The sequence below is a fragment of the Mercenaria mercenaria genome, chromosome 4 (assembly GCF_021730395.1).
Source record: "Mercenaria mercenaria strain notata chromosome 4, MADL_Memer_1, whole genome shotgun sequence".
Classification (NCBI taxonomy): Eukaryota; Metazoa; Mollusca; class Bivalvia; order Venerida; family Veneridae; genus Mercenaria; species Mercenaria mercenaria.
In genome coordinates this window covers 62,006,127-62,023,476 of record NC_069364.1, presented here as the reverse complement: position 1 = coordinate 62,023,476, position 17,350 = coordinate 62,006,127, and the positions used below count along the sequence as shown (strand labels likewise).

Genomic DNA, 17,350 nt, shown 5'->3' with positions numbered 1-17,350 from the left:
CGATGTGCCAACACTGGTCAAATCACAATGTGCTAGCACTGGTCAAATCCCAATGTGCCAACACTTGTCAAATCACAATGTGCCAACACAGGTCAAATCACGATGTGCCATCACTGGTCAAATCACAGTGTGCTAGCACTGGTCAAATCACAATGTGCCAACACAAGTCAAATCACGATGTGCCAACACTTGTCAAATCACAATGTGCTAACACAGGTCAAATCATGATGTGCCAACACTGGTCAAATCATGATTTGCCAACAAAGGTCAAATTTCTATATGCCAACACTGGTCAAATCACTATGTGCTTAAATTGGTCAAAGCACTATATGCATACATGTGATCTCCCGCGCGGGAGGGTCAAAATCCCGATTTTTTCACCTTACCTCCCGTCTCCCGACCAAAACCATATTTCTCCCGCTTTTCAAAAAAAAAAAAAAAAAAAATCGGTATTATGACTGGGTTGATAATTACCGAGGAGTGCCAAACATGTTTGCACAGTTCAAAGTGTCACCGACTGTTGTGTATTATACATGTTTGACACATATGTAGCTGGAGGAAAGAGTTGTTTTTGACAGGTGAATTATTAATTGTTTGTTTTGATAAGGGATTAGACAAGCAGGGCATTTTCCACCTGTCTCACGGGGCCGAATATCTGCCCATTCTCAATGCCAATTATGCTCCATTTTTTACCAGTTTGAAGCAAAAAACTCCCAGTCATAAGAAGTAATTCCTAACTGAAATGAATTTTGATTATTCAAAGAAAAATTTTGCTCGGTAATAAAATCACATAAACAATTGTTGGAAAAACCAACCCATTACTATTTTTAGAACAGGAGTGTTATTTCCCCTTATGGAGTTACGCCATTTTCTTCCAATGTTTACCAAATTAATTTGCTACTAAATCGGACATATTTCATTGAAAATTGGATGACAACACACACTCATTTATTTGATAACATCAATCTACATTATTTGGTAAGGGTAAATACATGTTGATGCATTTCTGTTTTCTATTTTTCATGTCAAAATCATCAGTATTTTTATACGAAAGTGGGTGGGGTAAAGAATTTACATAATTTATGAGTTGTGTTCAGACCAATTTAGAGCTTCGTTTTTTTTTTAAGTCCTCGAGTAGAATAATGTTAACGCATGTTCACCTTCATTTCAGACCTAAATTGAGACTTTGATTCTACAAATTTAATCTGTTAAGAAAGTTTAAAGTTGGAACAAGAGGGAGCTTCTGTAAGATAGCATGCTCGACTTTTCTCAGTGATTGACTCTGAATTAAAGCTTTGCCAGTAAAAGGGGCATAATAGTCAATAGCTTTGAATGTATTAGAGATATTATACATTATATAAAACTTTAACAAACAAAAAATGAAGTAAAAAAGTGGCATAACTCTGTCAAAATTCAAATCAAGAGTTATGAGGATTGTTTCTTCTGGTGTAGACTTACATACATTATTTTGTGGCCGAAAATGTTGGATTTTGCCTCTAAAGTTACGTGTCCGCGCGCTTAATTTATGTCGATGAAAAACCTCCAGTTTTGAGACCCCAACTCCAGCTGAAAAATGGCAAACCTCCAGTTTTGGGATTCTGAACTTATCACATGTATGACTATATGTAAAAACATCTGTAAGAACATAAACATGTTATAGTGATTTTGCCATTGTTAAAACATCTTTGCTTCAGTGTTGACAAGACTGATATTGATATCATTTAATTTGTGATCTGACCAGTGTTAGCAAATTCTTTGACCGTTCTGTAGCTTACCTGGGCATTGTAATTGTCCGTCATCATTCACCATAAAGGTCATTTTGAACGATGCAAACTTTCCATATAACTTTGAAGCACTGCAATATAATCTGAGTAAGATTTTGTTCAAAATAAAACCAAAACATGTTCTACTGTGCTTAATTTATGTGGTATAACTGGTCAATGAAGACATCATCCTTGGCCTATTGATTTTACATAATAATCATTACAGATTATGCAAATACATGTACATGTATGCTAAAAGTAAAATAACTTGTATGTAATATAATCACTGTCCTGAATTAAAATATATAAGTCATTCATTAATTGTAGACAGTTCAAATTGAATGAAACATTTAGGTTGTAGTAAGTTAAGGATTGTGTAACAGTCACTGAAGTCAGCAGACATTTCCTGTAGCCAATTATCAACATTGCTGGAAATCAATCAACAATCTGTGTAGTCGTATTCTGGTCCGGACACATCATGACAGCGGTCGCGCCATCCAAACCTTTAATGAAAAAGTCAGAAGTAATATGGTTGCGACTGCATACAAATATGCATATGTTTAGGATTTGTATTATAGCTTAGCTCACTTGAACACAAAGTGCTCAAAATAAGCTATTGTGATCATCCTGTGTCTGGCAGTGGCAACAATTTGATAGTTAAAACTCTATATAGTTCACAATTTTGGCCCAATCTAAATGAATCTTTGTCAGATTATTTGTCTTAATAAAATCTTGAGTCAAATACTAGGTCACTAGGTCAAGTTACTAAAAAAAAACCTTCACGGCCCCTCTTGTTGAAGTAGAGCCATTTGAAACATTGTAATGTAAGGAGAACTTAGAATAACATTTCAAACGATTTCAGTTCTTGGACAAAAACACGTAAACGTGTTAAACTATCAACTTCTCTGACATTAAAGTGACAAACTGATAAAGTTGATGAATACGCATTAGCTTAGATAAATATGAGAAAAATATCTGGTTAGATCTGTCTAGTTATGTATTTTCTGAGATTTTTTTTTGAGTGACAATGTTATTTTTGCATTGTAAATACACGTGTAGTTTTAAAATACTGGAAAATCAATGTCTTTATTGTGTTCTTACAGAAACCAGGGTATTGTAATTAAAGTTATCTAAGACAACAAATTCTATGATATGTTACATATAAAATGTTATTTATGTTGTCACGACAACTGAAACCTGCATCATGAGAAAACAGAGCTGGTAAATAAAAGGCCCGAGATGAAACAAAATATATTAGGACACGTTCAGTAAACTGGTGTCAGTCAGACTAAATATGCACACATATGGAGCGCACTTGATTTGCTGCAACTAGTATTCGTTTGAAACACAGTGCCATGCAATCAAGCCCGTGTCACACACTGATTTACCCCCTCTCGTTGTGCTTTGGCTGGTGCAAGTGACGTGGTCTTCGCGAAAAGTAGAGTAAGTCAAGATGAAAATTTAGTAAGTTGCAATAATAAGTTCGTAACTTGTTGTAAAGGTAAAATGTGACTGGCGGGTCTGAATGAAGAAAGTCATTATGACTAAGGCGTAGCCGCGGTCAATGATGACCTTCCTTTGAATTTCAGGCCATATTCCATGTATTCTAAAGCTCACTAACAATTAACTGTAAAATGTTAGTAACCTAACTCCTATTGTCCAAAAAATCTTTTCGTTCTTCATCACGAAGGCTACGCAAATCTTAATATCCTGTTAATGTCTTAATGGGAAAAATTTTACCGGTGGCAGTTTTGGATATTCCTAGGTAAAGTGTTTATTACAATGGGAAAAAATCCCAAAGTCATAACAAGATAATTTTCTCGACATTTATATGGTTAATGCAAATCTGTTCGCAGACCTTAACTGGTAAAAGGTTACTATATATTACACATTCCTAGATGCAACTAAACAGTTACAGGATTGTCAAAAACACTTAAATAACTATAGCCGACTGCGGGTCGTCATTTGTTCAATAACTTGTTTGAGGATTCTACAAGCTCTTGTAATTGTTAGTCTATTTTCTGCTTTATCTATATTGTAATATCTTAAGTCATTACCAGGGCTGAAATCCGTCGCAGTTTCTGATCCTCACTGCACAATTTGCATCGTTAGAGATATCTGCATCTAAAAAGCCTGTTTCAAAAAAGAAAGGTTAAATGTTATATACAAAAGCACAGGAACAATTAATACCACATATAAAATAATCTACCTTTGTGTAATTATTTGTACATATTTTTATCCACATATTTTCAGTGGAATGACACATGATACAATGACGGGGCTGCGAGAAAAGAAGAATATTTCTGAGGGAAATTATTTTTATTTGTTTTTTGTTTTTTTTTAATTAGGTTTAACATCACACATAGCCATTACAAGTCATATAGCGAGTTCTTTTGATGGTGGAGGAAAACTCCAGATGCCTCTGTGCATTGTTTCATCATGGACGGGCAACTTAGTAGAACAATTTACCGACCTTTAAGCCATCTGACTTCCCCCGAGTGGAAAATAAATCCCATTTTTAACAAAGAGTGTACATAATATAATAAAGTTACCACATAATGCAACAGAAAACACGCATAACATAACAGTTTACACAATGTAATATAGAAAGCACATAACATAATGAGCCTCGAGACATATATATGTAATATATTGGGGGCCGTTTACTATTTTCTAGGCATTTTTTGATATCAAGAAATGATTTCTTGATATCAAAAATTTGATTTCTTGATATCAAGAATTATTTTTTGATATCAAGAAATCGAATTTCTGATATCTAAAAATGAACTTCTTGATATAAAAAAAATGGATTTTTGATATCAGGAATTCATTTTTTTGATATCAAGAAATGCTGTCTATTTTCTATATCAAAAAATCGATTTTTTGATATCAGGAAATGAATTTTTGATATCAAAAATTGATTTCTTGATATCAGGAATTCAATTTCTTGATATTTCTTGATATCTAGAAATACGGACTATTTTCTGATATCAAAAGTTCGATTTCTGAATATCAATAAATCATTTTTTGATATCAAGAATTCAATTTCTTGATATCAAAAATCTGATTTCTTGATATAAAATTGCCAGTATTTCTTGATATCAAAAATTCCCGCCTTTCTAAAAATGGACATGCAATTAGGGATAACCCCTAATTAATTTATTCAGTGCGGGGTATGGAACTGGACAAACTAGTTAATGTACATAACAAACTGTTTTATCTATACAACAAATTATGATTTGTACCGAACATAATAAGAAAAGCACATGACGAACTATCTATTGGACAACACAAACTAGTGAATGCACAACACAAACTAAGAAACTTACCAGTCAAACTAGTAATGTACATAACAAACTGTTTAATCTACAAGACAAATTATAATTTGTACCGAATGTATTGGAAAATGCACATGACGAACTATCAATTGTACAGCACAAACTGGTGAATGCATGACACAAACTAAGAAATGTACCGGACAAACTAGTAAATGTACATAACAAACTGTTTTATCTATAAGAAAGATTATAATTTTTACCTAATATATTGGGAAATGCACATGACGAAGTATTAATCATCATGTCAAGACAGTCTAGGCGTTCCATAGCGGGGATTATACAATTCTATATGATCCTGTTCAATCCATCTATATTTAGATTGGGAAGTGCCGAATTTTTGATATCAAAAAATAGGCTTTATTTCTTGATATCAAAAAACTGATTTCTTGATATCAAGAAGTCAATTTTTATGCCCCCGAAGGGAGGCATATAGTTTTTGAACCGTCTGTCTGTCATTCTGTCGGTCTGTCAGTCTGTCGGTCTGTCAGTCTGTCGGTCTGTCCGCATTTTTCGTGTCCGGTCCATATCTTTGTCATCGATGGATGGATTTTCAAATAACTTGGCATGAATGTGTACCACAGTAAGACGACGTGTCGCGTGCAAGACCCAGGTCCGTAGCTCAAAGGTCAAGGTCACACTTAGACATTAAAGGTTATTGCATTGATGGGCGTGTCCGGTCCATATCTTTGTCATCAATGGATGGATTTTCAAATAACTTGGCATGAATGTGTACCACAGTAAGACGATGTGTCGCGCGCAAGACCCAGGTCCGTAGCTCAAAGGTCAAGGTCACACTTAGACATTAAGGGATAGTGCATTGATGGGCGTGTCCGGTCCATATCTTTGTCATCGATGGATGGATTTTCAAATAACTTGGCATGAATGTGTACCACAGTAAGACGACGTGTCGTGCGCAAGACCTAGGTCCGTATCTCAAAGGTCAAGGTCACACTTAGACATTAAGGGATAGTGCATTGATGGGCGTGTCCGGTCCATATCTTTGTCATTCATGGATGGATTTTCAAATAACTTGGCATCAATGTGTACCACAGTAAGACGACGTGTCATGCGCAAGACCCAGGTCCGTAGCTCAAAGGTCAAGGTCACACTTAGATGTTAAAGGTCTTTTACCATGATAGTGCATTGATGGGCGTCTCCGGTCCATATCTTTGTCATTCATGCATGGATTTTAAAATAACTACGCATAAATGTGTGACACAGTAAGACGACATGTCGCGCGCAAGACCCAGCTCCGTAGGTCAAAGGTCCTAAACTCGAACATCGGCCATAACTATTCATTTAAAGTGCCATCGGGGGCATGTGTCATCCTATGGAGACAGCTCTTGTTTGATATCAGAAAATCATTTATTGATATCAAGAATTCGATTTCTTGATATCAAGAAATAACACGATTTTTTTTTTATATCAAAAATCATTTCCTGATATCAAAAATTCTATTGTTTGATATCAAAAAATGGACAGCATTTCTTGATATCAGAAAATGAATTCCTGATATAAAAAAAAATCGAATTTTTGATATCAGAAAATCGATTTCTTGATATCAGAAAATGAATTCTTATATCAAAAAATGTGACTGATTTTTTGATATCAAGAAATGATTTTCTGATATCAAGAAATGGAATTCTTGATATCAAGAAATCGAATTTTTGAAATCAAGAAATGATTTTTTTGATATCAAAAATGCCTATAAAATAGTAAAACGGCGCCCCATAGTAATATAACACAGAAGGAACTTAACAGGACATGTACATAATTGTAATTTATTATATTAAACATTTCACATAATATAATAAAGTTACTACATTATGCAATAAGGAATTTACATGATAATATGATGAATCTCCCATACGTTATAATAAAGCAATTAAACGGCATAATCCAATAAAGAATGCCCATAGTATAGAGCTACTAGACTATACATATCCGCACAAGGAAGTAAAGAAAACGTATTATATAATGAAATTTAAAACAATATGATACAGGCTGAACCAAAGAGCTATAAAAATGTATTTATTACTTCTTTGGCTGAACGTAATAAAAAAAGTATACATGTCTACATCATATTGATACAATAATATCATAAGATATAGTTCTGTTTTGTGGTCAGCGATGTTTTAGTACTTTTAATGATGGAACGGTCCGTTATTTAGGTAGTGCTATTCAGTACTATAACGGTTCTTACCTAAATTATGCTGATTCCACTAATCGGTAGACGAGTATATATAAATTTAAATCTGAAACGTCCAAATCAAACTATAGCCATAGCATTCAATAACAAAGTCAAGATGTTTTTTTAACTTACTGTTGCATAAATCGAGGCAACCGTATGTATTCAACTTCCAGCACGTGGTCCCTGGATATCCATTCGTCTTGTTACACCAAACGTCACGATTGAGTTGAAATATACCAAAATCATTATATTTTATCAAATCGTACTCGTATGAGCTTTCTTGGTCCACCAAACACAACCCTGTTACGGAAAAAAAAGTTTTCTTTGCAAATGAATCGTCTAGATAAATGTAATATAAAGGCAGTTTCTAAATTTCAATTCAACGGTACTTCCGACATACTACCTTTAAAAAAAGATATGCCGATTTACACTGTCTGGCTTAACTAAAATACGGAATAAAATTCATCAAATCTAAGGGTGTTACAAGATCCTTTACAAGCATTGAACGCAACCAAGTCAACTAAAAGCAGACTCCATTTGATCATGGCTTAGTCTGTTCACGAGAGGAAATGAAATGTGCACCACCCTCGCGTTCTCTAGTATTAGTACGAGTTTGCTGAAACTACGGACCAAATCGAAGGTTTTAACACATAGAGATGGGTAGAATGACACACATGGACCTAACATGGATTGCAATATTGTTTGCTTTGGGTTAAGCGCCGTTTTTCAACAGTATTTCAGTTATGTAACGTCGGGGTACCAATACTCTCCGCAAGTAAGTGCCAACTTCCTCACATGAATCAGAGGTGGAGAACGAATGATTTTGGACACAGTGTCTTTTATCAGTTGTCAACATCAGTTGAGAACATACACCTAATCACACTAAATCACATGGTATTTGTTTGATCTTGACATAATGTGCAAGGCATATTTCACCTACAGTTCCTAAGATTATGATCTGTACATAGCGAGCAAGGCATATTTACCTTCAGTTCCTTAGATCATAATCTGTTCATATTAAAGGAGCAAGGCATATTTCACTTACAGTCGTACGCTAGAATTCCCTGTATATGAGATGGGCGAAATTTTTACCAATAACAGAATTTCTTCAAACTAGATATTGAAGGACAATCATCTAAGAAACAAAATTAAATAAAAATCATAGGTCACCGGTATTGAAAAAGAGTTATCTGCCCTTGAAAACGTCATTTTTTTGGGAAATGCCGTTATCAAGAGCAGATAACTCTTTTTCAATACCGGTGACCTATGATTTTCATTCCTTTTTTTTTTTTTTTTTTTTTTTTTTTTTGTTTCTTAGATGATTGTCCTTCAATATCCAAAGTTTGAAGAAATTCTATTGGGAAAAATTTCGCCCCAAATTCTAGCATAGGTCCGTAACGAGCAAGGCATATTTCACTTACAGTCCCTAAGATCATGATCTGTTCATAACGAGGAAGGCGTATTTCACTTACAGTCCCTAAGATCATGATCTGTTCATAACGAGGAAGGCGTATTTCACTTACAGTCCCTAAGATCATGATCTGTTCATAACGAGGGAGGCGTATTTCACCTACAGTTCTCATGACTATGATCTGTTCATAACCAGCAAGGCATATTTTACTTACAGTTCCTTAGATCATGATCTGTTCATAACGAGCAAGGCATATTTTACTTACATTTCCTTAGATCGTGATCTGCACATAACAAACAAGGCATGTTTTACTTACAGTTCCTTAGATCATAATCTGGCACTCGCTGGGCACGAAGAGCTTGAACAACTTCACATTTAGTCTTATTTTCTGCTTGCGAAAGGCCAAGGAGCATCAACACAGTCACACACACTCTGACATACAGCACAATCATGTTTATGGCTCGCAGTCACTGCACAAAGCTATCATATACAAAAACAGTTTATTTTTTAACTCTTCTAGTTACTACACAGCTTTATAACTTTGAAGATTATGCGTAGGCGCTGAATAAATTTTTATGGTATTTTTACATATTGAATTTGTACATGTGCCAAAGAATAAAACTTCCCAAATTTTACATTATTAAAACTTTATACACTGGTAGCTGTTTAAAGACTGAGGACAGAGATTAGAACAGTTTAGAAGAGTTCATTTTTAAATTTGTACGCAGAAAATCAAGAGACTCCTTTGCTTTGTTATCCCCCGCCGAAGGCGGAGGGATATAGTTTTGGCGTCGTCCGTCCGTCCGTCCGGAGCCATATCTAAGAAGTGGTTTGGAATATTTAAATGAAACTTTAAATACATGATCATCACTATAGGGAAATGCGGCCTGTCAAGTTTCAGTCAGATTACCCAAGTAACACCAGAGTTATGGCCCTTAGTAGTTTCTAGTGTTAACTATATAGGGTACTATAATAATGGCATTTTCTGCTTCATAACTTGTGATAAAATTGACCTACAACTATGAAACTTGAATTAAATTTAGATCACCACAATGTGGAAGGCACACTGAATTTCGTCAGGATCTCGGTAGTAACTTCAGAGTTATTGCCCTTTAATTGTTTAAAAATCCACATATTTGTACATAACAAACTAACCAATTGGTTGAATTTCATTAAACTTCTTTCATTTTTTTTCATGAACATTTATTATCACAAGTGAAGTTGTGTACCCACATCCGGTCACCCCCACAGCCCTGGTCACACCCCGTCTTAAAGGGTCTTAAAGTACCGTGTTTTATATAGTCGGCAAAATCACTGGTGTAAATTAAGACGAGGATAGGACCCAGAACTGTGCCCTGGGGTACAACAGAGGTTACAGATAGCTTTTTGACATTTCACCTTCCAGGACTACTGTCTGGGTTCTATCCTCTAGAAAATCAGAATTCCAGTTGAAAGCATTACAAGTTATTCCATAGTGTCTTAATTTATACAGTAGGCATTTTTTTGTCAAATGCCTTGGCAAAATCCGTTATGATAATATCCTTCTGGATGTTGTTGTTATGAGACTTACTAATGTTTTGTATGAAAGAAATGAGTTGCGTTTCACAAGAACGTGCTGATCGAAAAGCCATGTTGCAAATCATATAAGATATTGTTACTTTCCAAAACATTGGTAAAGATATTTTTTTTTACATTTCAAGTAACTTACAACAGATGCAAGTTAGAGAATTATAGTAAAAATTGGCGACATAGTTTCTTTACATTCTTTCAAGATTTTGGCATGTATACCGCCAGGACAAGAAGCTTTATGGGGATTTATATTTGACAATAATTTAGTAATTCAAACTTGAAGAGAAATGGTAATGTCTTGCACGTTTGGTTGAGAACTAGGACCTTAGTCTGGTATTTCTTCTGCTGTTGCTGGAGTAAATGCTTTTTGAAATTGATCGTTTTAGCTTTTACTGTTGTATCTGTCTCCAGTAAGCCAATTTCACGAAGTGGAGGTATGGCGGATGATTCAGTTTTTTTTCGTTCTCATAAACGAAAATAAGTTCTCAGACAGTTTGGTAAGGAATAGGAATATTAAATGTCATGTTATCGACATAGTTCCAATAGGTTTTCCACCGGTTTTTCTTTTTTTGTATTTGCTTTTTAGGTGACTAAGATTATCGGCCTTAAGATGATGTTTATTCCACTTTGTTAATGTGCTCTTATATTTATTCATTTTCTTTCTTAATTCATTAGTAATCCAGGATAATTTATTACAGTGTTTACTAATTTTTTATGGTATTTTTTTTATATTTAGTCTTGTAGGTTTGTTTTAAACGTGTTCCGGATTTCATTCACATCATTTCTATCTTATCCCGTTTTTTGCATATTTCAGAATTAAATATGTTGTGTTTAGGTCATTTTAATACAACCCCAGTTTGCTACTTAAATAGAATTTGCCTTGGTTAGGTTTACAACTACGAAGTGGGAAGAATAATATCACGATCAGCTTCACCGATTGGAGGAATTGTTTCCATGTTATCAAAAATGGATGGATAATTAGTATGAACATCTAACATTTTATCATTACTAGTTGGTCTGTCAACTAATTGAGTAAGTGAGTAATCTGCAATGATATCTAATAATTTATTAATCAAATACTGGTAAAAATAATAAATATATATATATATATAATAACAAAGTAAAATAACTGTTACATAAAACTAACAAACCTGTCAGGTAAAGTCTCCTTTGATTGTGACATCAACGTATGACCAGTCAAAATGTATCTGTAATAACCACACCTGGTAAACAAATAAAACTCTTATCAAATTAGTGAATACCTCTGTCTATGTGAAAAAGCATTTAAAACGTAATTCTCAAAACAGCAATTGACCAACAAGTATAGATCAAACTCGATAATTTGAATTCATAATGAAAGCGACCAAACAAAATTATAACAGACTCCGTTTGGTAGGACAGATAACGATATGCTACTCCTCGCCCTGGAGTATCGCCCAAGCACCAGAACACAGTTTACCTATCCCGGCTACTATACTCTTTATTTCTATGATACCCAAATGCATTAAAAAATTAGCATCTACTTTTCATTTACGTCCCGCAGTAGGCCTACTCTCTCTCTCTCTCTCTCTCTCTCTCTCTCTCTGTCTCTCTCTCTCTCTCTCTCTGCATAATATGAAATAAATAGCTCATTGATTGTCAAAATTATTGAACGACAAAATCGGATGGATGCAGTTAATACCAAAGTGACGTGTATTGCAAATTTCATTACCTCTCATGAACCGGCTAAGTCAAACATTTTGCTAGGTTGTGTTCTATGCTTTCAAAGGCTCGCCTTATAGATTTCATTAACACAAACAGGGGTATCAGTTTTAAGTTTTCCAGGTCGCACTGAAATTGCATGGTGTATTTACAATATCAAAATAGCATAAATATCATTATATAAAACAACATATATTAGTCATCATCATAAATAAGTCTTTGAATGGAAATCACACAAACAACATATTTTAAAGTACTTATCAAAAACAATAACCATCCAGTAAAGTGTTCAATAACTTTTGTTTAAACAAAGATGAACATGTCAGACAAACAACTGAGTAAAGATGGTTTATATGGCCACCAACTGGGCGGTTTTGTTTGAAAATTCGTAGATTATAAAGACACTTACCTCTGAAAATGTGTCCGCTGGTATGTCAAAAAGTAAACAAGTATTGCCATTTTCAACAGCAACTAGCTTTTTTTCTCGCCTGAAAACAGCAAATGACAAAATACGTCCAATGGACCATCCCCAGTTACTGGGCTAATTAAGTAAATAAGGAAATAAAGCCGTGAATGTTAATTTATCCTAATGTAAATAAAAGTTATTCTATTCTATTCATTTAATATTTAAAAAAAAAAAAAAAAAACATTTGTATCTGACGGGTCGCAGTATATTCTTCTGGAAAATAATATTAGGACGGGGATGGGCTGGGAGTGGGTTGGGGATGGGGATGGCGGTTGTAACCTAAGCCGGAATAGTTCAAACGGGATAGCCATAGAATGATTTCTTTCGAGATCAAATCTGGTTTACATGGGAAAAGTCTTGAATGGGAAAACAGGTCATTATACGTCCACTTCAGAAAGAAACATCTTCAGAAAAAGTCACCCTTTCTGCACATTATTATTGTTATTTTCGTCCATGCAACTGCACATGCGCTTTATTGCCAATGGCAACACCCTGCCTGTATTAAATACTAGGAAATGCGAGTCTTCCAACTAAAAATTACTAACATTGAATAAAAGTCCCGTGTATGTGTGCTTTACACCTGGCACGCTAAAGAACCAGGCTAGCTTCTGGAACTAGAGCATCTTCTGTATCTTGCACTTTCTTTTCGCTAACATTACCAACGGTCTTCTGGTGGTGTCGTTCATATGAGTTAGCGGTGACTTATATACGGCACACACATGACATTGTCACACTGGCCATAGCTTTCGCAGAAGCGGTGGTTCCAACGCAGCGGTGGTGGAGGGTTCGTCGCAGAAGCGGTGGAGAAATATGGCCGACTGACTATATTTACGCTCTCATCGGTACATTTTCTAACAAATGTTTCACGTTTGACTGAAAACAACCAGTGAGACAGGAGCCCACATGTGTATTCTTCCAGCCACAAGCACTTGTTCAGTGCAATTCTTTGTTATTAATGTAAACACTTCTGTACAGTTTGACGAGGGACTGCCTTTTTTGTAGAATTTCTATCAGAAATGGTAAAATCTTGTACAAAACGACCCCTGACCTAGCACGTTTGCATCAAAATGTAAGTCTGACACTGTCAAGCAAAACTTTTTCTCCGTAGATCTAATCGGAGATTTTTCATTGCAAGCATACAAAATAATCAACCAAAAATCATCCCAACGCAGTGTGCGGTGGATACAGTTGCAACGCATTACGGTGGATCTTGTTTCTTTAATGTTCGCTATTGACTTTAAATTGGAGTGAACAGCACTTTCCCAGAATTTTGGCAGGGCCATGAAATCACTTTGACATTAGATAGCGACAGAATCTGTATAGAATAAATATGACATTGATTTGCACATCCGTAAATACATAATATCTAGTGACAATATTAATTTTCTGATTTGATCACATGTGACTTTTGCATCGTATGATAAACTAACTTGACTAAAGTACAATATAATTACTAATATGTAGCATACCTTAACAAAATGCCATTGAGCATCTGTGTTACTGGAGTTAAGACTTTTTACAAGTAGGCTAATTTACCTCTTCTTCAACAATATCCTTTTATTTTTAGACGTTTACCACAGAATCTTAGTGACAAGATGATATTATTTGATTGCCATTCGTCCGTCAGTCGTCTCTCCGTCCACAATTTCTTTTGAATACGATACCGACCTCATTTTCAACAGATTTTAATCCCCGAAGGAGCCAAAATGTTCACCTTATGATCATGATAGCAGTGACATTTTACTTTCGACTTTAACTACATTTACACGCAAATTAAGTCACAATAAGATCTCGGTTCCTATTGAAAAAGCCAGATTCCATCTTATGTTCAAGAGATACAATCTGACTAAAGTACTTGATCTTCTAAACGAAGATCTGAGAACGACCCATTCACATTCGTCTTCAGTTAGTCCAAGGTTCGAACCCAGGACCCCTCAATAACAGAGCAACTGCCCTATTGACTGAGCTAACCAGCTATCTGACCTCTTACGACATAAGAATTGTAGGTATCAAAAGCCAAGGCTTTTTAAGTGTGCAGAATGTTGTAAGTTAGCTTTTGATTGGCTAGCGGAAGAGTCGTCAGAACGAGGTTATCAACAGCTCGTGTTCAGATCCTAAGCGTAGCGTAATAGGAAATGTATTGTGCTATTTTTTAACCTGTCAAATGTGCATACATTACACGCTCTGTGCATTTGATATTATAATATTCGGCCCAACTGCAGTGCTATCCGTATGTTTTACGGAAAGAAATTTTGGTTAGGTGTCCACATTTCATCATTAGTATTGTAAGTGAGTAAGTGAAACACGTACTCGTCGTTCGTATCTGTGGCTCAGTGGTTACAGCACATGACTCTGATGCTGGAGATAGCTGGTTCGAGCCCATAAGGGGGGAAAACATTTTTATTTTTCATTTTTAATTGTTTATATGATTTATAAGACTCTGATGACAGCAGTATCGAAACCGCGAGCGGAACTGAATGATGAATTTAGCTTGTTGTAATTTATATATATGAAATTTGTAATGTAGTAAAATGAACGGTGAATGAAAATAACATAAACATATATAAAAAAATGAGAAATTAAAAAAACGAGATAAAAATATTTAAAAAAATACTTGTGAAAATACAAGAGTTTCTTGAAGAAAAAAAAACAACATACACTGAACGGTTTCGATCTTAAGATCTCCAGGTTTCAAGCTATTGACGATGACCACCGACCTATCGTGACTTCCCTACCTCCGTATACACGCTTTAAATATAAACCATTTTAATTGCTGGTTACTTTCCGTATACTATACGGAATGTACCGAATATGAACCGAAGATTAAAATAGTCTCTGCACCTCCCATGTAATCAATATGCATTTGACAGTTCAATAAAATAGTGCAATACTTTAGTCAGATTGCAAGAGATACTACCCCTGAAAGGGGCAAATTTTTTATTCTGGCCCTCTCAGCCATAATATTATAAAGTTTCATTTATGCTTGGATTTGATTCAAACTTGCATATGTGTGCCCAATCACATGATCGCGCTACGTCAATTAAATTTGAGCCCGAAGGTGAAAGTGGAAACGTAAACAAAAATTATAAATCAGGGCGTAAGTTTATAATTCAATATATTGTGTTAATATCATATAAATCGTTCGAAACCTACTTGAAAGTGCTAGCCCTGGTACTACAATTGTCCCGCCAAAACTTTCTCGTTTTAACGCTATTCCTGTTCAACCACTTTCGACAGCATGTGCTCAATGTGCAAGTCAATTGAACAGGAATAGCATTAAAACGAAAAGCTGTTGGTGAGAAACTCGCGGGGATAGCACTTTCAAATAGGTTTCGAATCATATGCACGATATAAATACAATATATAGATTAAAAGAAATACGCCTTGATTTTCAATTTTTGTTTACCTTCCTACTTTCACTTTTGAGCTCAAAATGACGTAGCGCGATCACCTGATTAGACACACTGTGCATGGAATTTTTATCTTAATAATCTCTAGGTCAAGTTCGAAACTTTGTCATGTGGGGTCAAAAACTAGGTCACCAGGTCAAGTCAAAAGAAAAGCCTGTTAACGCCATACGTCACATTCATGGCCTTATCTTTAGTAATGTTTAATTTGATGATTGAAAGATAAACGGAGAAACAGAGTACAAATCACTAACAACAGACAAGCGGAAAGAAATGTTACAAAAAATGAAAGACAAAATCTTCATTTTCCTCTGAAAACTGTCACAGTGCCAATCAAACATATTAAGAGACCTTTAACTCCTTGTTCTAGTGCCAAGAGGACGACAAGGAATCAACTCATTTCAGTTATTCTTATTATAACAACTGAAGAGAAACTACAGCTGGGAATATACTTAAATATGCTAAAACATTATTTAAAAAACCTTAAAAAATTACAAATGGCTGCAGCATGTGCAGTGTGTTGGAGAATACTCCCCCGCCCCAACCCCAATGGCCAAAACAAACAAAGGAACAGCAGAAAGTTGGTCTGTTCTATGATGTAAAAGTCGCATGTGGTAAGCATTTCAGCAAACAATCGATATTGTCAGTTGATATTTTATATATAAAAAGGGAAATGACAAAAAAAAAAAAAAAAAAAAAAAACCGTCATGGTTTAATATCAATACCGGTAATCATAATTGGGGGTGTATTTAGAATTTACGAAAGAACATGGTGTTATTATCTGGCAGTTGATTTAGTAAAATAATTATGGTTTAAAATAAAGCTTTTCGTGTGTGCATTCAACAGAATGGAAGTGCAAATCAGTAGTATATTATTACTAAACATTAAGTTTCTGTTGCTGTCTGATGTCAAATTGATTCCATGGACCTGCCCATATCAAAATCCCAGGAAAATGCTGTTTACTTAAGTTAAAAGTCCATAACAAACATTAAAGAAACAAGATTCACCGTAATGCGTTGCAATTGTACCACCGTACACTGCGTTGGAATCATATTTGGTCGATTTTTTCATATGCTTGTAATGAAAATTCACCTGTTACAAAGAAATAGTTTTTGCTTGACAGGGCCGTACTTACGCTTTGCTTCAAACGTGCTCAGGGGTCGTTTTGTACAAGATTTTACCATTTTTAATGGGAATTCTACAATAACGACAGTCCCTCGTCAAACTGTACAGAAGTGTTTACATTAATGACAAAGAATTGCACTGAACAAGTGTTTCTGGTTGGAAGAGTACACATGTGGGCTCCTGTCTCACTGGTTGTTTTCAGTCAAACGTGAAAAGGTCATTAGAAAACGTACCGATGACAGCATAAATGTAGTCAGTCGGCCATGTTTCTCCACTGCTTCTGCGACGAATCCTCCACCGCCGCTGCGTTGGAACCACCGCTTCTGCGAAAGCTATGGCCAGTGTGATTGTTATACAAGTAATCCAAGAATGATGCAGT

General features: G+C 35.2%; 1 protein-coding gene across 4 annotated transcripts; it reads right to left on the bottom strand.

Moving 5' to 3' along the window:
* Positions 1–1,624: 1,624 nt before the first annotated feature.
* On the bottom strand, positions 1,625–13,198 carry LOC123551909 (lysozyme-like). Of its 4 annotated transcripts, none has more exons than XM_053541461.1 (7): positions 12,985–13,198; positions 12,383–12,461; positions 11,424–11,495; positions 9,020–9,183; positions 7,425–7,592; positions 3,821–3,896; positions 1,625–2,266 (listed from the first exon to the last, which is right to left on the bottom strand). In XM_053541461.1, the coding sequence occupies exons 4-7, from the start codon at positions 9,153–9,155 to the stop codon at positions 2,203–2,205; spliced, it is 444 nt and encodes a 147-aa protein (XP_053397436.1). In that variant the 5' UTR covers positions 9,156–9,183; positions 11,424–11,495; positions 12,383–12,461; positions 12,985–13,198; the 3' UTR covers positions 1,625–2,202. The 4 variants fall into 4 exon arrangements, with proteins under 4 accessions (XP_053397436.1, XP_045197125.2, XP_053397437.1 ...); XM_045341190.2 differs by lacking the exon at positions 12,985–13,198 and adding an exon at positions 11,984–12,102 and having other exon boundaries at positions 12,383–12,958; XM_053541462.1 differs by lacking the exon at positions 12,985–13,198 and adding an exon at positions 12,860–12,874.
* Positions 13,199–17,350: the final 4,152 nt, after the last annotated feature.